This window comes from Elgaria multicarinata, chromosome 2 (genome assembly GCF_023053635.1).
Source record: "Elgaria multicarinata webbii isolate HBS135686 ecotype San Diego chromosome 2, rElgMul1.1.pri, whole genome shotgun sequence".
Lineage (NCBI taxonomy): Eukaryota > Metazoa > Chordata > Lepidosauria > Squamata > Anguidae > Elgaria > Elgaria multicarinata.
In genome coordinates this window covers 45,231,778-45,255,785 of record NC_086172.1, presented here as the reverse complement: position 1 = coordinate 45,255,785, position 24,008 = coordinate 45,231,778, and the positions used below count along the sequence as shown (strand labels likewise).

Here is a 24,008-nt window from a genome sequence, read left to right as displayed (position 1 = left end):
TGGCAAGGTACAGCATTTTACTGGTGTGAATTTAACATGGCTCAGCAGAAAAACCAGGAGAGAGTTATAGAGGTCATCTCAAACAAGTGTAAATAAATTCTTTATACTAGTCTTTTAGAGTGTATTAAATATGTTTATGTTGATACTGGGCTTTATCTTCAAGGACTTCATGCCATGTTAGCTGTTTCCTGACCTCTCCAGGCTGGTCAGAAGCAGTTGACACCTTCCACGTAATTAAAGATTGCTTCCCATTATGCTCTTTTAGCAGGGCTACCTAGAGGGTTTATGAGGCCTGGGGCAGATGTTGTGTTGGAGGCCTTTCTGATGCTCCCTAAAAGGTCAAGTGAAGAGCAACCTGGTAGAGGGCAGGGGGCGGGGACATGCACAGGAGCTGAGGCAGAAGATCCCTTGCTTTGTTGGGGCTGGGGGAAATTGCCTCAGTTGCCCCCTTTGGGCAGCCCTGCTTTTTGGAGATTAGCCTCCCACTCAGACACATATTTTGGGAAGCTGATACAAATAGCAACTCCCAATGCAACACTTGTATGCTTCTTAAATAACAAAGGTTCCTCATTTTGTCATCAAGAAATTTATCTAAAAGGCTTAGAGCTAATGGGAATTTGATAACAGGGTGTTGTGAGGATAGTGATGATTATTCCCGTACTCTGCCCTTCAATAATAGACATATTATTATTTTGCTTTTATTGGCAGTGTAGAACAGGCTAGCTTCTGATCTCTTTCCAAACGCCACATTTCTTTCTTTCTTTACTATATTCCAATTAAAACTTAGTTCTCCTGTGCTTGGAATTAAAACACCACCAACTGCACCACAACAAGCCAGTTGCAACTAGTGATGCTGACAAAACTTGTAATTTGTCAGCCCTTACTTTTGAGTCTAGGCTGTTTGTAACTTCAGAATGCATAGTAAGCAACGATTCTCATCAACTGGAGTTGCAACATCTTCATAATTAATATTGAGATTTATTACTACTTTCTGCACCTGCACAGTCTTCATGGTTGGAATGACTAAGCAGTCATACTCTAGCCCCATCAGTGTGGATGCTCATCTTTCTGCTGGATTTGATGCTTATCATTTGGGGATGATGACTAGTGAGAGCAATCTTCTCCTTGCTTGAGAGGTAAAGACCTTTCCGTTACTGTTCCAATCGAAATTCCCTGCTATGTGTCCCAGGAGGGAAATGTCAGGGCCCAATTCCAGCACTGCAGTAGGCCTTGTAGTTTATAGCTAAAACGTAATTAGAATTAGTCTGGAAGGATTTGGGCCTATTCAGTCTGTAGATAATCTCACACAGAAGCTGTGTGAGATTATCTCTGGCAGGTTCTCACAGAGAGCTACCAGCCTCCTTCCTTCTCAAGGCCAACTCTGCAGTCGGACGTGTGGAGTAGAGTGACTCCCCTTTGCTCTGCTCTGAAAAAGCTGACAGAGATAATCTCACACAGATTCTGACATTCCACAGCCTGAATAGGCCCAAATCCTTCCAGACTACTTCTAATTAAGTCTTAGCTATAAACTACAAGGCCCAGTGCAATGCTGAAACTGTTCCCTAACAGGAAACTGCTGCTGCCATCAACAAAGGATCTGATGATAATGGTCCAGATGCCATTGTGGCAAATTATATTCTGGAAATCATAATAAAAACATAAAACATTTGAGAGATTATGAATATCTAGTATGTGGGATATACATTTATACATACAACTATCCTTTTCTTTTTTAAGGCTGCAAAATATATGTCGGCCTTTTACAAATCATGATAAATATTCAAGGAGCATGATATTTGAGAAAATGCCATTAAAAATAAAAGAATCTGTAATGATTGACAGAGACAAAGATGACAGGTTGCATAATCAAGGATGCATCAAGAAGGATATAGTAAAGAGATGTAAGACTGAGATCCCAAAATTGGGCTAGAAAGCATGGCAGTGGATCAGAATAAGTGTCCCTGCTCAGATAACACACTAAGCCATGATGGTTAAGCATTTTGAACTAACCATGATGGCTTAGTGTGTTGTGTGTAGGGCATTTTTCCTAACCATGGTGGCTATATAACCACGGTTTAACCACCCTCACTAACCATGTGCTGCAAAAGGGTTAGCGGCCCCAACCATAGCTTAGCGTGTTATATGTCAGACCCCCGTGGTTAACTGAGTGCTGCCATAGAGCTCAGCAGCAAGAGCAGCTGAAAAGCCCTTGCCACTCCTGCCAGTGTGCAAGATCTCCATGGCCAAAATCTGCCTAGCGACACATGACACAGCCTCCTCGCTCTCTGCCCTCAACCCAGTATGTAATTGGAGAAGTGTGCAGGAAATAGGGGTGTAAGGACTCATCTTTGTCCATGGTCTGTGGGTGCTCACCAAACGCTCACTGCCACCTGCCCTGGCATGGTGCTACGTTATTCTGCGTAAAAGGTCTTTTACAGAAATCTTGGGCATATAGCTGCCATTTCCAGAAGATCAGAGGCATGTATGGTCCATGAGGGTTCACAGACCCCAGTCCACCAGCCCGAGCGAGAGGGTGGGGAGTCTGTCCTTCTATGGAATGCCTGCAGCATCCTTAAATTCCACACCGCTGTTAACAGCCCAGCAACCTTGAGCGCTCCATGCTCCCAGGCACAAACATCAGCTGCCCTGCATAAAGCAAAAACATCCCTGTACACCAAGAGGCACAAAAAACTCTTCCCAGGTTCTCCAAGCTGTTACAGAAAAGCAGCTACTCCCACACACTGCAGCAATGCAAGGAGAAGCTACGTGGCCTCAAGAATTGTGGCTAGGGTGGAGGGTGGTTAGGCAAAGTGGTTCCATGATTGTCTGGCAAGAGTACACATAGTGATTAGTGTTAACCACTATGCAGCGTGGTTAGCCTAACTACCCTTTCCCAAGTTGCATCTGAACAGGGCCACTATAGGAAAAGCAGGGAACAACCGTCTCTGAAAACTACGTAGAAAAAGTGGGCTGCATAGCAAAGATTAATCATTGAAAAAACACTTTTAGCTTAATCTATATTAAGAGTTGTAATAAAATGAACTGTGGGTAGGTTGGAAATTTGTGTTTAAAAGTTATATGCGAGTTATGTAAGTGCTTAAAAGGGCAATCCTATGCATGCTTAAGAAGAAGAAAAAGTCCTACAACTGCCATCATTCTGCAGGCAGTCATGCTACCTAGAAATACTGAGACTTGTAGGACTTTTTTCTATCCAAATATACTGAGAATTGTGCCCTAAGATTTTAAACTGGTACAATATTTTGGGAGAACTATGTCAGAATCTCGCACTTCATTAACAGAGGAAATAGTCCTGAACTCAGCAAGGTGCACTGTCCCTTTAAAATGTTGACAGAAATGTTGACAGAAGTGACAATGGACACTTGAGGGCAGTTATGAGAGAGACTAGGAGAAAATGGACTGAAGACTATGGGTAAGGTCATAATTAGAGTAGACCCATTGAATTTAATGGAATTTAAATTAGTCATTTTGGAGCAAAGGTGATAGCAGCGGAATTACATACTGTTGCCCATTTTACCTCATGGGTATCTAAATAAGGTTTAATATGCAATATTATGCAGATCTATCTGGAAGTAATTCACATTGAACCAAGTTTGTCTTATGAGGTTTTCTACATGAGGCATTTGCTGTGTGCTTGACATTACTGGTTCTTTAGATGATGTTGAAACCTTCCAGTTTTGCTTCTGTTTTTAAACAGCACTTTCCACAAGTTTTCTTTTTTAGAGCAGGGATAATGCAGTACTGTGAAAGCAAAAATAAATTAATTTTTTTTTTCACTTGTGTGTTTGCACTATCCCACTGAACCACAGTGCCACCCAGAGCTTATGTTGCAGAAAAGCAGGAAAAGGAATGCCCTTCTTGTTGCATTTGGATCTCAGTTCTGCTATGAAACTGAAAGAAGATACAGTGGATTAACAGCCTCATGTAGAAAAGCTCAAAGTCTAAGTAAACACATGCACAGGGTCAGGCCACACAATTTATCCAAACAGTCCCCCTTTCTCCTCTGCCTTGTTCTATTAATATTGAAAAGATTATCTCCATTTTCTCTGTGAGTGTCTCCAGTGTTTGGAATTCCTTTTCAGTCTAAAAGGTTATGATAGTTCTGTGGGTTTTAGCCCTGTAGCTCACATTATGTTAATAGGATTTATTTGTATAAAGCTGGCACACAGAGATGGGATGCCTAAAGGTGCACTTACTTTGGCTTTTTACAAACCTGTTGTAGGTAAGCTGATTTCTGTTTCACGATATATTTGAAAATCCAATTAAGAGTGGCATCATTCATGGGACATATGATTAATTGGACAAAAGCCTCTTTTCAGACTCAAAAAGTTGAAAGTTTGGTTTTATGCTAAACTTTTACTGGGTGGCCATCATATTTGTGCAGTAAATACTGCATAGCTAAGATGATGTTTTTAACTTCATGTCTGCCAGTTTCTTTCTTCTTCCAACCTCCATTCAGATGTCAGCATTTTAAGTCCATTTGCGGCCTGGCAAGAAAGAGGCAGGGAGCTTAGTTATTGTCCATGTCAATAAAGTTACATAGGATGTCCGTCTAATTTTTTTGTCAAAGCATACCGAAATGCCCAAACCTGTTTCTCAAGATAACGTGTTATCTTGAGAAACAAGTTATAGTCGGTGTGCTTTATTCATGGAATCCACTTTAGCTGCAGTGTTCGTAATAGTGGTTTATTCTGCTATATAGGCATAGGGGGAAATTGGTCCATGGGCTGCATTGCCTGAGAAGTAATGTGCCAGGGGTCACATGCCAGCAGTGTCTGGGGTGCAAAGGTGATGGGTCCTGTGATGTCAGTGGGTAGGGCCACCCCACACTTTCTCACATGCACATACCAGTCACAAGCACATGCTCATGCACCATTGCAGAGCTCCGGCTATTGGGCGGATTAGAAATGTCATAAATAAATAAATTGATACACACACACACCTCCTGAAGCCAATGGAAGGTATTCCCAAGCCTAATTTCAGCACAGCCGAGGCTATTTGGCAGGGTCACAGCTGGGGAGGGAAGAGTTAACCTCCCCAACTGTGACCCCCTCCTGAGCGCTCCTGTAGCAATTAGACTTCATTGGAATGCCTTTTTGAAGGCTAATCACAGCGTGGGAGTGAGTCTTGGAGAGGGTGTAGTATGGCGCATGAGAAGAGGAGGCGAGAGTTATCATTTCCCTCCAGTGGAGGCTGATGGGTCCGATGTCAGTGGGGCTGTGAATCCGTTTTGGATGTCAGTTAGAAACAGACAGAACTCCAAAGGAGCTATCCATGGAGCTCAACCCTAGCCCCAAACTGGGTTCAGCACTATGGATAGCTCCTTTACAGTTCTGACTGAAACCCAGAGCCCCACTAACATCAGAGCCACCAGCCTCCACTGTTTCCCTCACCAGCAGTAACCTACCTTTAATAATTGTGCGGCAATTTGGATTTTTCAAGGTGGTATTCTGTTACTGGCAAAGACATGTTGAAGTGTTTAACTCCACATAGGCTGCACTAGTGGACAGATTTGCCACTTAATAGAAGCACTCTGGGATTATTTTTAATAGGCTAGCTGGCTTTCACATCGGCACCGGGCTCAGGATAGCTGCCACCATTCAATTTGCTCATTTTGAGGTTCTAGGGATTCCATCACCAGAAACATGAGAACAGATATAGTTATATGCACCACAGTTTTCTTAGTTACTACAGATGGCTTTCTAATCTAGTATTCAAAACTCTCCTAAATAGACCAAAAGTAATTCAGTTGTGGTTAGAGTGTTAGACTAGGACTGGAAAATCCTAGGACCCAGGTTCAAATTTGCACTCAGCCATGAAGCTCACTTCAACTCAATGAGTACTCGGGGCAATTTACGGTAAAATCATAAAAACATTATTATTATTATTATTATTATTATTATTATTATTATTATTATATTTGTATCCCACCTTTTGCCCAATACAACGATCCCAAACAAATCAAAAGTTAAACCTCATTAAAGAAAGTCTTCCAATTAAGTGGGGGAACCTCCTAAAAGCGAAGAATGGCATTAATCACTAAAAACTCTGCAGAACGGTATAGTTCTTCTCAGCTATCAAAAGACCAATATTAAGGGAGTCAAGCTAAATTTAACATATACAGTATGTGAAACTGCTGGGATAGTTTGGAGTTTGGGGTTTTGGTGCCCCAGCTCTGTCTCTCCTTTCCATCCAAATCCAAGGATGCTGTTCTAGTTCTATACCAGTGCCTGATGTCAGTAATGCACTGGATGAGGGCAAGCAAGTTGAAGCTTAATCCAGACAAGACAGAATCATACAATCATAGAATAGTAGAGTTGGAAGGGGGCTATAAATAACGCCATTGGGTCCAACCCCCTGCTCAGTGAAGGAATCCACCTTAAAGCATACCTGACAGTTGGCTATGCAGCTGCACCTTGAATGCCACTAGTGTGGGAGAGTCCATGGCCTCCCTAGTTAATTGGTTCCACTGTCGTACTGCTTTAACAGTCAGGAAGTTTTTTCTGAAGTCCAGACAGAATTTGACTTCCTGTAACTTGAGCCTATTAATCCATGTCCTGGAAGGATCGAGAAGAGATCCTGGCCCTCCTCTGTGTGACAACCTTCCAAGTACTTTGAGAATGCTATCACGTTTTCCCTCAGTCTTCCCTTTTCCAGGCTAAACACGCCCAGTTCTTTCAGTCTTTCCTCATAGGGCTTTGTTTTCAGACTGCTGATCATCCTTGAATGGCTCTTGGTCAGTTGAACGGCAGATCAGGGAATCAGGATTCAACCTGATTCCCTGATCTGGATGGGGTTACACTTCCCCTGAGGGCTCAGGCTCACAGTTTGAATGTATTCTTGGACTTGGACTTGAACCTGATACACAGATGTCAGTGGTGGCCTGGAGTGTGTTTGCATGGCTGAGGCTAATGCACCAACTGCACCTGTTCCTAGAGATGTCTGATCTGCCCATGGTCATGCATGTCTTAGTTACATCCCCTTTGAACTACTGTAACACACACATCATGGGACTGCCTTCAAAAAACTGTTCAGAAACTCCAGCTGGTCCAAAATGCTGCAGCCAGAATGTCCACCAGAGCCAGGTTCCAGGAGCACATGACTCCCTTGTTACAACAGCTTCACTGGCTACCAATCTGTTTTTGGCAGAATTCAAAGTGAAGGTTATGACCTATAAAACCCTATATAACTAGGACCAGGCTACTTGAAAGATCGCCTTCTCCCATATGAGCCCACCTGGGTCTTAAGGTCTTCCGGAGTGACCTTTAATTTGAAACAAGGTTTGTTCCCTCTGTGCTATCCTTCAGCCAGCAGGCAAAGCACTTTTTTTATTCAAGCAGGACTTTGATGTGTAAATGGGTCTGTTGGTTTGGATATTGTTTTATTCTGTTATTGTTCTGGTTTTAATTGTGATTTAATTCATTTGTTTTATTGTTGTTTTAATCATGTTTTATTACACACACACACACGCACACACACGCACACACCATCAACTATTTTAAATTTTTTGCATGGCCCACAAGAATTTCATCAAGGAATGTGAATGGGGATGCAAAAGTGGGAGGGCATTCATTGCCCACCCATCATTCACACCATCAAAATGTATACATTGCACACAGCAGAGGCAGGATCTGCATTGCTTTTTTCAGACCCTGAGATCTAGCAACCAGACACAGAAGCCAAAAAACAAAAACAAAAAACACTTGGAATTAAAGAGACCTTCCATCTAAAATCCACACCTGGTTGCCCCACACTTTCTTCGTTTCAGCAGTATAAACTCGGGTATGTAGGGAGCTGTTCTGTTGCTGCTATCGGTGAACAGTTGGGAGCCAGGAATCTTTGCCAATCTACTCCAAACCAGCCAGAGAACTAGCAAAGATCTACCTTCTGCCCATCCCTGATATAGAAGGCAGATCATCCTTACAGAGTTCAGACATATTTCTTCTTCTTTCTGTGACTGTGCTGTATTTATATCTGAGGGAGCTTTCTCCTCTATTAGATGTAGAATTATAAATACCACACATACCCGTAGTGAAAAATAGGTGATTTAACATTATTTGGCAGTAATATACCACACTCTTCCTGGGTGCAATCTCAACTGGTACTTATCCCTTGTGCATTTGATTCACTTAGAGTAGACCCAAGGCTAAAAATATGTGTATATTGAAATACATGTGGTAGCTATATCCCTTGAGGTATATGTGACACATGCAGAGAAAGTCGCCTCCAGCAAAAGTCTCATCGAGTTGAGTTATGCCGTGTTTCCCCCCTTCTGGAACTGCTCAAGCTAAGTCTTCGCATCCACAGACTTCCGACAACTCTCAAGGGAACCCAACCCCTGCTGAGCTGTCACAGGAAATTATTCAGTGTTTTTTAAATCAATGTGATGCTTTCCCCTACTGAAAGCTGTTTTAAGCCACTCAAGCAAATACAAAGATCAGGTCCTCCGTGTTACCCTATCTCAAACTGGGATTCATGTAGCTGATGGTAGCAAGGAAATCCATCTTGGCATATTGTCCTTATTTGACTTTGGAACCTAGAGTCAACATTCAACGCAACCTTTTCTGCAATACCTCAGATAGCAATAGAAACATGACCAAGATACATTTTAAATTTTGGATGTAAGGCACGTATCACCTACATTAGGAGCAATAATTATGGTTGTGTGCTTCATATTCTAAAACAAATAAGCAAAATCTGTTGACAAGTGACTGTCATTCCTCTACTTTTCAGTGGAAAATTTACCTGGTTTGACCTTGAACTTTCTTCAGGATTGCAGCTTTCAATTCAATACTTGTTTCTCCCTCTGGGATAGTCAATGGGGTGGGGAGTTAAAATTTCAATTTTGAGAGTTCGGTTTGCTCTTTTCCAATCACTGAGGGGCCTATCACTGGGGAGATCTTCCCTAAAAAGTTTCATAGAGAGGAACATTTTGGATCCAAGGCAAGATCAAAGAATCATAGTATGGTAGAGTTGGAAGGGGCCTATAAGGCCATCAAAACCAACCCCCTGCTCAATGCAGGAATCCACCTTAAAGATGGCTGTATCCAACTCTTCCCCACCACTACTTGTTCATGAGCGGAAGGCACTTCCTCATGTATTGAGAGTTGCTGATCCCACCCCCTTCCCAAGTGCAGTGTAGTGGATACAGTACTGGATTTAGGTAAGAGGAGACCAAGGTCAAAACTCATGTAGCAATTGAGAAAAGTATTTGGGCAAGTCGCCATCGAATCCATCTGACAGGGTTTGGGTGAGGATAAAAATCAGATAAGCCCCCACCTAACATGCATGATATCCTTCTTGACAATGCTATAATGGAGTAGATCCACAAATGGTGGAGCACCTGTACTCAGTGAGTGCTAATTAATGGCTTGGCATCCGCCTGAGTGGAGTGCTGTGTGGCTCTGTCCTAGGCCCTGGATGGGGCCATAGAGGAATTGCTTATTACATTTGCCGTTGACATAAAGCTAGAAGAGATAGCCAACAGTACAGAAGAAAGGATCAAGATTCAAAGGATCTAGACAGACTAGAACAGTGGGCCAAATCTAACGAAATAGGATTCGACCAAGATTAATGTAAAATCTTGTAATTAGCTACAAAAAATCAAGTATAGAATGAGGGAGTCCTGGCATGGCAATAGTACATGTGAAAAGGATCTAGTAAATCACAAGCGGAATATAATCCAGCAGTGTGATGCTAATGTAGTCTCATAGTGTCCCGATCATGGGAAATAATGGTTCCTCTGTATTCTGCATTAGTCAGGCCACATTTGGAGTACTGTGTCTATTACTGGGAGACCCGTTTGAAGAAGGACAATGACAAGTTAGAGCATGTCCTGAGAAGAGTAAGCAGGATGGTGAGGGTTCTGGAAATCCAGGTCCTATGAGGAACTCTTGAAAGAGCTAGGCATGGTTTGCCTCTAGAAGAGGAGATTAATGGAAGACTTGATAGTGGTGTTCGAATTTCTGAAAGGTTACCATGCAGAAGATGGAGCAAACATGTTCTCTGTTGTTCCAGAGGGCAAGTCTAGAACCAATGGGTGGAAATTGCAGGGAAGCAGAGTTGGGCTAAACACATTAGGAGAAACCTCCTAACAGTGAGGACAGTTCAGCAGTAGAACACAATGCCTTGGGAGGTGGTGGTCTCCACTTCGGTAGAGGGATATACGGTAGAGGGATATACGGTAGCTGGATGACCACTGCCAGGGATGTGGTAGCTGCACCCTGCAGCACAGAGCTTGCACTGAGCAGGGGGTGGATTAGATAATCTCTGAGGTCATGTTCAACTATATAATTCTATGATAAGTCATCGTACCTCTTTTCCACTTGTCTAGGTAAAGTTAAAAAAAAAAAGTTTGAAAGTTATTTCATATTTATTTTTTGTGAAATGCCTAAAAACAACAGCCGTGCAGTGTATAGAACATAGAATGGCACCCCTTGCCAAGTGGTCTCACTATCAGTGTAAGACAAAAATGTACCATTATTTTAAAAAATAACATCTTAAAATAAAAATGGATTAAAAAAAAAGTTGGATATAATGTAGCTAAAATAAACAAGGTTTCGGCTGGAATCCTATATACATTTACCTGGGAGAAGCCCCATTCAGCTAAATAGGAATTGCTTCTAAACAGACATATATAAGATCACATTGTATATAAGTGCATATAGATTTTTTTAAAAAAAATAAGAGGAAGAGAATCAATATAACCAATATCATTTGGCAAAAAGTTCCACAGTTAAGGAGCAATAAGAGAAAAAGCATGAAGGTGTGAAAGAAATGAGGAAATAAAGCATTTAACAAGCAACAAAGAACCAGAAAAATGTAGACAGGAGAGGGAGAATATAGAGAAATCAGAGATCAAAGATAAGCAGGGTCAAGAGAATGAATATATTTGAAGGTCAGAAACAGAATCTTAAATTGAATGTGAAAAGAAAAAAGGTAAGCAGCGGAGAGAAATCAAAGTCAGAGAAACATGATCATATTCATGTCAAATAAAATAAGGCAGGTGGTAAGGCAAAACAGGAACGAAGGTTTTATGGATGGAATTGGGAAGACCAACGAAAAGAGCACTGCAATTATCCAGCTACGACAAAATAAGAGAATGATCCAAAGTATAGGCAGAGAACAGAAAGAAACAGATGGATTTCAGCCATCTTTGACAACTGAAAATGACAGGAGTAAATGACAGGATAAAATCTATGATGAAAAAGAAAGAAAAGGAACATAAATAACACCAAGATCTCTAGCTTGAAGAGACGGACAAATAATAACATCAGCCGTAATCAAAGAAACAGAAAAAAATGGGAAGAGAAGATAGTGAGGGGGGAAAATAAGATATTCTGTATTCCATTTAAAGATTTAACTTCAAAGAATGAGCAGACAGACATGAGGAAGCAGTAAGAAGACAAGATGAAAGATCAACAAAAGAAGGATAGCTCAGAAATAGAAAAGAAGGACTGAATATTGTCAGCAGACATGATCATGAATATGGAAAAAAACTGAATAAGAGAACCAAAAGGATGAAGGTAAAGAATGAGAAGCAATGAGCTTTGAACAAAATGTTTTAGGAATCTTGATTAAGAGATACGCAAGTCCAATTAGAAAGATACAAGGAAAACTAAATTGGAACAGAACCACAAAAAACAGGATCATACAAAGAAGACAAGGATGATTAACAATATTGGATGCAGAGGATAGATCAAGAAGAGATCAACAGAAAGCTGACATTCAGATAAATTAGTTAAAGAAAGGAAACTTGTTTCTGTTCAATAGTAAGTATGGAAATCAGTTTGACAAGGGTCAAGAAGTGTATTAAACCAAGGGAAATCCAAATGCTGTGTGAAAACAAATTGTTCTAGTGATTAAGAAAGAAAAGTAAGAGGAAAAACTGGCTGATAACCAAGATCAAGAGCTGTTAGTTTTGTTTTTTAAAAATGAGAAATTAATTTAGATTTAAAGTCCAAAGAAAATTCATGAGAAACTTGCCAGTCTTTTAGCATTTAAAAAAGCAATAAAGACTGATCTATTCCAGCAGGCCTATCCAGTGGAATTTTAGGATGTTTAGGATGTTTTAAGGATGTTTTATTCATGTATACTATGTTTTTAATCAGTTTTTATGTGTTTTATTTTCTGTTGTTCCCCGCCTTGATCCAAGTGTAAGAAATATTGTTGTTGTTGTTGTTGTTGTTGTTGTTGTTGTTGTTGTTGTGAGATCAAAAATGTAAAGAAGCAAAGATAAGTGTGATGATATGTTTAAGGATGGGAGGAGAGAAGTAATAGGATCAATAGCACTACCATGATGAGGTCAAAAGAACACAAAGATCACTCAGAGAATTAGCAGAAGAAGACCAAAACAAACAAACACACGAAAGAACACCATAAGAAAGCAATCCTATGGCCCTTGGACAGTGCCTGGGGGGCAATAGGATTATTCAATTTACTTGTTCCGACCTCAGAGCCAATAAACTGCACTCGTTGCCCCTTTCCCCTTCCCTTGTAGCCAGCGTGGAGAGAACTGAGCCACTTACATCTCCATGCTCGGAAACCTGAGTGCGGAAATATGGAAAGGGGGGTGGCCCTGGGATGGGGAGGGGAGGAGACCTATGCTTGCCCCAGTGTCCTTCCCTCTCACTCTGAAGCCTCATGGTTAGATGGGTGAAATTGCCCATCTAGCAAAATTCCAGGGTGGCCAGAGCACAGAGGTGAGGATCGCCTCCATGCTCTGGCCACCCTGCATTAAGATACTCAGCAGCCTCCAACTTTGGAAGCTGCTGACTATCAACATCAGACTGCGCCCTAAGTAGAAGACACCTAAGAAGCGTCCTTGGGATAAGGCAACTTCCTAGATTTCTTCTACTTCTTTGTTTTTCTCTGCTGTTTCTTTGGATGATCTTTGGTCCATCTAACTCAAAATTGCCTACATGGACTGGCAGTGACTCTCTGAAGCTCTTTCCCAGCTCTACCTGGAGCTGCCAGGGATGGAATATCAGGCCTTCTGCATGCAAAACATTTGCTCTTTTACTCAAAGATTGTCCTTCCCTGAGGTAAAAAATATTCTAAAATAAGAATTTCAAAAGGGATGGAAGATGGAATAACAGAAATAGAAGAATAAACAGTTGCTGATTTATCTTGGGGTGGGGGAACGAGCAAAAATCTGAGGGTTGAACTTAGGGAGGAAGGAGAAGTTGGGGGGTGGAGCACAGAATTAACCACTGAAAGGAGGCAGCGGGGAGAAAAAGAATGAGAAAAAAATTGATTTTTTTTTAAATAAGAATGTTTAGCAGAAAAGAGAACAGAAGAAAAAGAGGCAAGCATTAATTTACCCTAAGACGATGATGATGATGATGATGATGATGATGATGATGATGATGCATGGGCTGAGGACTAGCCCTATAAATTAAAAAGCAGCCTGAGCACCTGACCAAAGTTACCACATTGGAGAACAAAAAGCAGAGAAGGATGATGCAGGCACCTCATGTGCATAGGCACGTTTGCCTTAAGAGACAGGGCGGAGCTAGGACTATAAGAGCCAGCCTGCCCAGAAGCTCGCCCTGTTTTGTCTCGGCTGCCACCCTCCCTCCCTTAATCTAGTATGGGATTAGCCAGTCGCTCCTTTTGGAAGGAGGGCTGAGTAGGAATTTCCTTCATCGAGGTTTTGCCTACTTCAAATTGGAATTGCTAAGAAGGAGGATTGATAAATAGGTTAATTTATTTCAGTGAGGTGCGGGAATTGGTAATTTTAGGGTAGGGACAGTGAGCACTATGGCACCTTTTGGTGATTGGCATATCCGGAGGACCTGCTGTTAGGGAACTGTGAGGCCCCCGTGTCAGGATATGGTTTGCCTTTGGAGACCCTCCTGCCTCACCTACCCTGAGCTGTGAGGCGTGGGGAGGGGGTGATGTGGGGTGGTCTCCCCACACTTGTAGAGTGACATATAAGTAAGGAGCCGGGTGTTTTACCTGGCTCCAAGCTTTGGGGAGTGCTCGCCCATAAAGCCAGGCAAGTGGCCTATGACAGGACCCTTTGATTCCCGCACTTACACATGCAGATCCAGGGAGGGATGAATTATCCATATTACTCAAATAAAGAGCCCCTAGTTTAATCCAAGTTCTGGTGTCTGTGTCTTTATTCTATGCTTCCTTCTCCACTTCTAAACAGAGCCAGGTTTTGTTTTTGTTTTTCATTCCTTGCTCTCTCTGCTGTGTTTCCCCCCTCCCCCAGTGAAACATTTCCCCCCTCAATGGGAGAGAAATGAGTTACACCACCTGCAGTGCTGGTGTAATTTTCACCTTCTGCCAGGGGTGGTGTGAAGGGCTGGGGATCCATTCCCTCCCACCCCACTGGCATATATTCTTCCCCTTTCCCCAAAGTCAGACTTCCAGCCTCAGGGAGGAAGCCACTGTGGAGGATTTCATGGTGGCCAGGAGGCGAGATTCACCATATCTTCTAGCCCCTGACAGGGACAGTTTGGAGTTTGGGTGTGCAGGGCACCACCCTGTGGATGTGCAAAGGTTTGAGCTGCCTTGGCTTCCAAGGGACCAGAGGGTTGCTCTCTACATGTAGTAAACAGAGCAGGGTTATCCAGTGAAACAGTGTGGGGGGATGACCCGAAGAAACCAAAGGGCATAATTGAACGAAACAGAAAATCAGAAATAGCAAGGAAAAATCGGACTTTTGAGACTTCAGATGTATCAGGGTGGATGTTGTAAACAACTAGAGCGCTTCCAGACAAGGTTTTTTTTTAAAATTGCGCAACCACTCTGCCTCATTCACGGATTTTTACAGAGTGTCCAGACAACAACATCTTCAATTTGTAGTCCTCCCATGTTTTTCCACTATTGCTTCCATCTTTTTTCTTACCATAAGAAAAAAAATACACTAAAAAAAGAAAGATGTGATAGCCGCACAATGCCTTTTGATTGGCAGCACTTCTGGAAGCACACCTAGAATAGAACAGGAGAAGAACCCAACAAGAAAACCAGCTAAAGTTCAAAGTCAGCCTAATGAGCTTTACTGCACAAAGCTGTTAATCAGCTGCATCTATTTTCAGTTTTGTCACAGAATTGAGATCTGAGCACTACATGAAATGTACTTCCTTTCCTGCTTTTCTGTTACATAACCTCTAGGTGGCACTGTGGTATAGTGGAATAGTGCAAATGCACTAGAAGAAATTGTGCTCCTTTTCTCTTTCACAATTAAAAGCCTCATTTTCTCCGGCTTTACAAAAACTTTCTGAAAGTGCTGTTTATAAACTGAAGTGTAACTGGAGGGTCACAATATCATCTAAGCATGTTGTCTAGCTACAGGAATGTTCCACTGCATTGTTTGTAGTAGGAAAGGACGTCTTCTATTCTCGAAAAAAAAATCTCAGACACAAGTACTAACTTGATTCTAAAGGGTAAAGAGGTCAATCAGTCAATACCTGGCTGTCGGATACGAATGCTCTCAGACAAAGCACCCTGCCTTCTTCAACAAAAGGGATGAAGCAGAATTCTTATAGACTGGAGGACACCAAGCCATAACAAAAAGCATCAACTGATATGAAGTTTGCCTCATCATAAAAAGTGCAGAAAGCTCAGGAAAATGGATTACTGCTAGTAAAACCAGGGAAGTGCACCTGGGTCACTGCTGAAGAATATGATCATCATTCCCCTTCAGAGACCTCAAGCTGCACATCTCTCTAAAGAATGTGATTAGAAATATTGGTCACAGACATGTAGGGCTCATCTGTTCTATTTAGGGGTTTGCTTGAAGGGGGTTGACAGCTTGTTACCAGGGCTATATAAAAGCAAACTAAGATGGATGGATTTGATGGACAATCATAGAGGCTGAGAGATGAATACACTATACAGACTAAACAATGCCATTTACTAATGCGGTTCATAAATGAGCGGGTGGCAAACTCTCTAATCTCCCATGCTGTTTGGTCCAATATGTTGTTGTTGTTTTATACAAAATCAGAATCTTTAATGTAATGTTTGCATATCTGCTGCCATGTAACAAGAAGAATCTGAGTAACATATCAAATAAGCAATAAAAGGAAACAGACAATTTAAGTCAAATCTAATACCCTTTAATCAGAAGTTAATCATGCAATTGGAACCAAGGCAGTAATCATAGGCAAACTTACTTGGCAATAAGATCCATTCTGAGACGTGCTTCTGAGTAAACACTGCTTGGATATTTTAGTGGATGTAGAGCGGCATATAAATCTTGTAAATAAATAACTAAACAAGCATAGCAATGGGCTAGTAGCCTCAAGTACTGATGGGTAAAGACCAGCCATTACAATTCAGAATGGAATGGGTCTTTCCAAAATATATAATTCTCAGAGAAAAGGTCAATCTTTATTTTTCAGCAGCAAGTGTGGAAAAGCAGTCTAAGAGAGCTCTTTTCCGGAGCACTGAGGGGGGTCCCAAACTTCCTGTGGCACCTTGCTTCTTTCACCACCATCATTCTTGGCCTTCAGTCAACTCACCAGCCAGACCAGACTCCACAGGACAAGGGAAAAGAAGTAAAGTGCCTCTAGGCTGCAGTACTGGCCTGGATTCTGTCAACTGACCCCACAGCCTGAGATCAGCAGACCCTGCAAAGCCCAATGAACAGGCACCATGGCCTATAAAAACCCCTCCTTCTGGGCAGGGTTGGCCATCTGACCAACTCATTCCATTGGTCAACAGTCCAGACCCTGTCTTGCTTATCTAATCTGGTATTGGACCCCCAGCCTGTCCTCTGGCCCTCAGTTCCTATTGGTCTGATCCCAGCCCATGTATGCCCATGCCTCCTACCTCTGCCCCACATTCCTGTTACCCTGTGCCAGACCTTGACTCTGTCACAAGTTAGGCCCCAGGGCTGGCACTCATGTACCACTTTCCTTCCTCTTCTCCCTTTCCAAGTTGTGAAGGGGAGAAGGGAAAACAGCAGCAAGGAGGGTTAGCAAAAGCTGAAGTCCCTCCCCAAATTACCTTCTCTTTGTAAGGCTTCTCTGAGTATGCTAGCAGACAGCATCACTGTCATGAATTCTGGCTGGGAACTCTCAGGGAGGGATTGACAAATCTGTCAGTTTTGGCTTCTCAATGTTTCTCATTTTTCCAATCTTAAATTAGACTTCTATCAAATTTTGAGTTTTTCCAGTCTTAAATTTTAAGATTTTTTTTTAAAAAAAGTTTGCATGAAAATGCATGAACATTTTTGTGCACATTTCTCCTAATGCATGCATTTTTGTACACATTTTTGCTTAATATATGCAGGGTTTTTTGCAAACAGCATTCCTAATACAATGCATATTTCAACGTTGCTTTCTCTAATATATGGTGGTTTTTTTCAATTAGAGAACTCCTTTGCAAAATTCCAAAGGATAACTGAGTTTTGATTTGCACAGGCGTTTGAAAGTGCAAAATTAGATAAGTCTGCTTTAAATTTTGAATGGAATGACTGACTTCCTCCTGCCCATTGCTACTCATGTTTATTCATTATGGTCAGTGGGTCAGGAAGTTTGTTTAAAACATCACGGAGTTCTCATTGCCATGTTCAAAAGTCTGCACACCAGATCATTAGGAACTTATGGACAGGCCTTGGCAATTGCAAGCCACCTCAGCTGGGGTTTTTATTCCTTCTTCTCCCAGATCTTGGTATATTTGGGGAAATGAGGAGAAGGGAAACTAGCAGTTAAAAGGGCTGGTGCTGAAGCATTATAAGCCAAACTGACCCTGTTGTGATAACATGCTAAGCCACAGTAGCCTTTGAGCTAAACGTTATGACTTAGCATGTCATGTAGACGATGACTTAGCATGTTGCATGAACCAGTCCTGAGCATGGTGGGTACATAACCATGGTTTAAACATGCTCCCTAACCATTTACTGCAGAAGGGTTAGCGACCTAAGCAGGGTTTAGTGTATTGTCTGAACAGGCCCACTGAAATACAGTGGGGAGAAAGGCACAACTTGAAACGGCTTGGGAATCTCTGGACTGGGGGAGTCCATTTCCAAAATTCTTCATCCCAGAGTGCAGGACACGGAATAATGGGCTCAAGTTACAGGAAGCCAAATTCTGGCTGGACATCAGGAAAAACTTCCTCACGGTTAGAGCAGTACGTCAATGGAACCAGTTACCTAGGGAGATTGTGGGCTCTCCCACACTAGAGGCCTTCAAGAGGCAGCTGGACAGCCATCTGTCAGGGATGCTTTAGGGTGGATTCCTGCATTGAGCGGGGTGTTGGATTCGATGGCCTTATAGGCCCCTTCCAACTCTACTATTCTATGATTCTCTATCGCTAGTTCCAAGAATGTAAGCATAGGTTCACAGTACTCCATTCAAAAGTAGGAATAAAGGAGATTATGTTTAAGTAACTATGATCATCAGGACTGATGGATTAGTTATGAACACATCAAATTAATGTAGCCAGTAGAATTTCTTTCATCAAGAGAATCTGAGTGGCTGAGTTCTCTCCTAATACACAGATTTATCTCTATAATCTTTTCCATTATCAATGTAGAATTTATTTTATCTAACAATGTTACTTGGAGTTATAGTCTAAGATTAGAGACCTTATCTTATATTTGTACAATATGGCATTACCGAGCCTACACAACACAGCAGCTTTATATGACACACACAGAAGTAGAATGAACTGTGGGTGGCACCATACGTATACTATGCCTCTTACTCACTCTGTGAAAAAGAGAAAGGCAAATTGTAAAAGGCATGCCACTAACCACTCAAACCACTTACTGTATCACAGCCCCATTTATGCTGTGGTGAAGATTCTCCTATAAATACAAAACAAACATTGGAACATTTGCTAACCATTGTTCACTGTCATTCTGCATCCAACTGTAACCATAATGGAACCATAATTAGGAAAATACTTAATTTCAGGCAACTTAAGTTTGATCTCATAACAAGCAAGAGATGACAATTTATGGTGAAATCCCAGAGTCCTCGATTTCTGCTTCCTTTCAACAGTGATTTACTCCAGAGAATTCTGAATGTAAAAAATCAATCTTGAACACATCTTAACATCCATTCTTACCTGTGGGACGTGTATTGATTTTTCTGCATTTGCTTTCTACCACACACTATTTTTATGTGAAAATCACTTTACAACAGCATTTCCACAATTACATTTATGAAAAAAGGCCTGTCTAAATAATTTTGCCCATTTTTCCTCTTGCTGCTATGCAGCTAGTTTGAACTTGATGCATTATGCCGTCAGCCAACCTGATTGCTGCCTCTACTTATGTTATTGCCATTACAAGCAATAATTGGAGTGTTAAAACCCTTCCATTCTGCAAACCACATTCTCTCTTTCATGTCTGGACACAGAAAAGCATTTATGAATTTGTGTAAGTCACATCTTTTTAATCTATATAGTTGTTTGAATATTCTAATGTATTCGTGTTTTTAATGTTCGTATTTTCTTTTCTTTGTTACTGTTTTATTGTTTTAAATAGCTGGGTACTAGCTTGATGGCTTTTTAGCAAATATGACAGTATACAAATATTAAAGTGTAAGAATAAAAGAGGATGTGTGCCTATCCGTTTGTCAGCACCATACTTCCAAGATGGTCAAACCTAGATACCTGAAACTTGGCATATATACCAAGGGGACTCTATGACTGTGCACCTCGTGGTTATTTTATGAAATGCATTAATTGATTTTAATGTGTCCTTGTGCTTGAAGACATTTTCAGTCACTAGGGAAAGGCTTCCCTAACCAGGGCAAAACTTTGCAGTTGATACAGTTTAAAGCCAGAGAAGGTTACTGGACCAAGAGACAGACTTATAAGCCCTCCCTCAAAGGAATAGAGTGAACAGACCTCTCTTAAGGGGCTGTACAGGTACACCATGGCAACAATCTCGCCTAAGGGTGCTGGAAGACAGGCCTTCGGTCATATTGAATGGGCCCAATATGTTGAATTCTAACAGCTGCTAAGTTTGCCTGAAGACTTCACTCTATCAAACTAAGCGCTATTCCAACCCATGAGAAGCCAGATCAATTCGCTAGTAAATAGCAAAATAGCAAACAAGGGGATAAATTCTTTCCTTAAAATTTACTCCCAATTATCCCTGCTGAGGATTTGGAAGATATGAGCTGCACAATCCTCAATTTGTGTATCTCGGAATGTTTCCCTGTGGAAAGTCATAAGAACCCTACAGAATCAAGCATCTCATTTTCAAAATGGCCACCAAAGCCTGCTGGTGTATCGTGGTAGTATGGATCTCAGAGGGATCTTTTGTCTCCATCTATTGAGTATGCTCCATGCTCTCACACACGATTGCTACAAAGTAGAAATCACTTGTTGAAATGAATAAGATTTTACCTTGATCATGGCCAGAATACTAACCTCCTGGCAGCAGGTTTATAATAATTGCTGACACCACAGATATTGCTTCCCACGAATGTACTGATTGCTAGAGATCACTACAATCCTGGCCAATTGCCGACCTACATTCACTTGCCCTTTAGGAAGGTGAATGGCCTCTCTGCCTGTTTCCCTCCCAGGGAAAATGGCAATGATTGCCAAAATTTCCAAAGCTTGATTCAGACTGGGACTAGGTATTACAAGTGAAAGGGGGCACTCCTTTAAACAAGCACTCCACTGTGACACTCCATGCCCATTCTCCTTACCTAGCTGTTGTTGCTCCAGTGTAGCCGCCCTCTCTCTCCTCCGCGTCTGGGCAGCGGTGGTCTCTTACAACTAACTCTCAGCATTCTTGAGCCAGGAAAAAGTTTGCATTAAAACTCTGGTCACTGCATACTACTTCTTTTAATATAAATCTTATGCTACAGAGTCTAGTAAAGGAAATCATCTGGATGCACTCTGAAAATGAGCCTACTATGTGTGTTACAACAAAAACTATCTCAGTTTTATCTTATCCTTGCCAATTAAATTATTAATTATAATCTACTGGTCAATAACTAGCTGTTTGATCATTTCTACCGAAGAATCATTTGAAAGGCAAAAATAAGGTGTTTTTGTGTGTGTTTTGTTTATAAGTTTATTGTAAAGTTACACAGGTGGAATTATTTTTATTCATCTTCAGAAGGTGACAAGTCAAAGTCAAGCCAAGATGTCAAGAAGCAGCACAGAAACAAGAGTAGATGACGTGACTTCAGAAGAAACGCAGCTGGAAGCCTTTCAGTCAGAAAAGGTACCTGTATCTCTTAATAGTTTTTATGTCACCAGGCAACGGCACAGCAACGCAGGTTTTCAGAGTGTGATGCCAGTCTTGCCTTGCTGTGCTTATGGCAGCCAATCTGGTTTGGTGGCAAGAATGTGTTTTTAGTGATGATTCAGAGTGGAAAGTGCATTACTCATCACACAGTGATTCACAGACAAATTTGAACTGCTGTGATCAACAGTTTTGAATTTGAGGATTTGCATGAAAAAGTCATCATTAACAGGGCTCCAGGTTTTGTTTTTGTGGGTTTTGTTGTTGTCGTCCATTGGTAGGGAGTCCAAATGTCCTACTTTATGGAGGACAGACCTGTATTTGAAGGGCTAAAGCAGGACAGTCCTCACTGTGGAAGGGCTACGGGCAATTCAGGTGTGGCAGTGAAGCATTAGTGGGTCCTTTTGAATACATGGGCATCAGGAGCTGCCCAACAATGGCAATCCTCATTCTACCCTGTCATCACATATTGCAGTCATCTCATATATGAAGTAACCTGCAGAACCAGTTCAGACTTGTGAGCAGTCTTTTTTTTTAACCACACTTTTGGGTAGACAGGTGCCCAAATACTAGAAGAGATGTTAGTGCGTGATGTATCAGAGGAACAATACATGGAGATAACCAGATTAGTTTCTGTTCTTGTGTCATTTGGGGAAAAGTGCAGCCACAATAATTATTATCTAAGTACTAAATAGCACTGCTCAGATTATGGCAAAAATGGTAGAGGGGCCTTAATGGGACCCCCAAACCCCTGGCTTCTCCAGTTCAAGCCAAATCATGCAAACCTGTAGCCTTCTAAAACCAATAGTTAGAAGGTGTGTCACAAAAGGAAAGGGAGCTGGTTTCCCTATGACCCCTTCTAATTCAAGCATGGTCAAACACACTGGTATTATTTATTTTGACATCTTTTGTGAATAGCAGAAGACCAATCTTTTAGATAAATAAATGCATTTCAAGTAATTGGGGGGGGGGGAAGCTAAGTGATAGCCAGCATAATCATATACAAGTCTGCTTGAAAGTAAGCCCCACATTTCTAAGTTCAGGAAAGCGTTACAGGGTTGCAGCCAGAGTCTTACCTGACTCTGCCTTATGAATTTGTGTGAAAGGTGAAATTTCAACTGCTCACTTCCTGGCTTGCAGATAACTATGGAGTACCAACTCTGGTTGGAGTAGAAATCAGACCCTCCCCTTAATAAAGACTTTGTTTCTTTGTCCTCTAAGTCACAGAAAACATAGGTAAGATCACATAAGAGCTTCAGCTATTGGGTGGTATAAAAATACAATAAATAAATAAATAAATAAAATTGCAATTGTTTTGTACAGGTTTCTCATCATGAGCAAGCTTCCACTGAGGCTAAGACAGTTTCTAACATTACTGAAAGTATTGATGAAACAGGTAAGAGAACTGGCAGAGTTTACTGGAAGACAACAAGAAACAGCAATTGGTTCACACAGCAAATTATGTTGTATACATATAGACTTTTGTAATTTATATTTATATGTTTTAATTGTACATGTTTTAATCTTGTAAACCGCCTTGAGTCCCAGTACTTGGAAAAAGGTGGAAGAAAATAATAATAATAATAATAATAATAATAATAATAATAATAATAATAATAATAATAATAAGCAAATAGCTCAATCAGATGAGCGTTTTATTGCACGCTTGTTATGGGCACTCACAGATTTTTGTGGGTCCCTCTCATGACATCGTCTGCCTCCTGCCTCTTCTAGTCTTCTTTGCACCACAAAAAAACCCACCCCAGTAAGTCTGACTTATTTTTAAAGACAGAAGTTGCCGCTAACTCCTGCTGTGTGCAGGAGAAGCAGTGTGATTGAAACAGCCCTCTTAATTGGCCACATGCAAGTTGTTTACTTCCTCTTTCAAAAGGAGAATGATCAGCTCCACCTGTTTCAGAGGAAAAGTAGGCACCTCCACATTACTAGCCTCTAACCAAATCATAGAATCTTAGAATAGTAAAGTTGGAAGGGGCCTATAAAGCCATCGAGTCCAACCCCCTGCTGAATGCAGGAATCCACCTTAAAGCATCCCTGACAGATGGCTGTCCAGCTGCCTCTTGAATGCCAGTTTACTTGAATGAAATACCTTATTGGAATAAGCCTTTTAGTTATGTTTTCATATCACAGTGGTCAACACAACCAAGAATGAGGAGATTCCAGTGATTTCTACGCAATCTTTAAAGCAGCATTTTGAAAAAACGGCGCAGGGAAAGATGTTTCATTCTGGACGAGAGAGTGGAACGCCTGCAAAGCAGATCAAGGTCAGTGGTATATGGAAAGGGAATCCTTCATCTGACCGATACTGAATTATTATCATTTTTATTGTGACACCCAAATTCCTTTCTAAGTTACAATAGCTGTAAGTATTGAATAACATTATTTAATTAATTCATTTAGGTGATATTTGCAATGCAATTTTCTGTAAACTATGGTTGTGTTTGGAAAGTGGGTGATTTATGCTCCAGTCGTTTGGGGGACAGTTTGAAGTCAGAGGGCAAAAATGTTTGCCACTAAAAGGCAATATCCAACACTGTGTTTATGCAACTGAGGTAGCACTAGGGTTAGTGAGTTCTAGTGCAATGCCAATAGTGTAGGTGGCACAATTGGTTTCCCTGGAAAACCTATGCTATTAGTGTCGCCTTAGAGCTTCTTTAAAGGAGCGATTTATAGCATGCTCGTTACTGGCTTTTCACAGATGTTCACAGGTCCTTTTGATGAGGATGTCAGCCTCCTGCATATCTCCCACTCCTTTTCTCAGTTTTAAAGTCATAAAATAAACCTCAGAAAACCCGAC

The 24,008-nt window shown here is 41.3% G+C and overlaps 1 protein-coding gene across 1 annotated transcript in view; it reads left to right on the top strand.

Moving 5' to 3' along the window:
- Positions 1-24,008, top strand: part of XIRP2 (xin actin binding repeat containing 2) — a 102,257-nt gene that overhangs the window by 63,124 nt on the left and 15,125 nt on the right. The window contains exons 5-7 of the mRNA XM_063118310.1: positions 21,065-21,172; positions 22,517-22,589; positions 23,342-23,475. Coding sequence (XP_062974380.1) covers positions 21,065-21,172; positions 22,517-22,589; positions 23,342-23,475 — 315 coding nt within the window. The remainder of the gene's footprint in view (positions 1-21,064; positions 21,173-22,516; positions 22,590-23,341; positions 23,476-24,008) is intronic.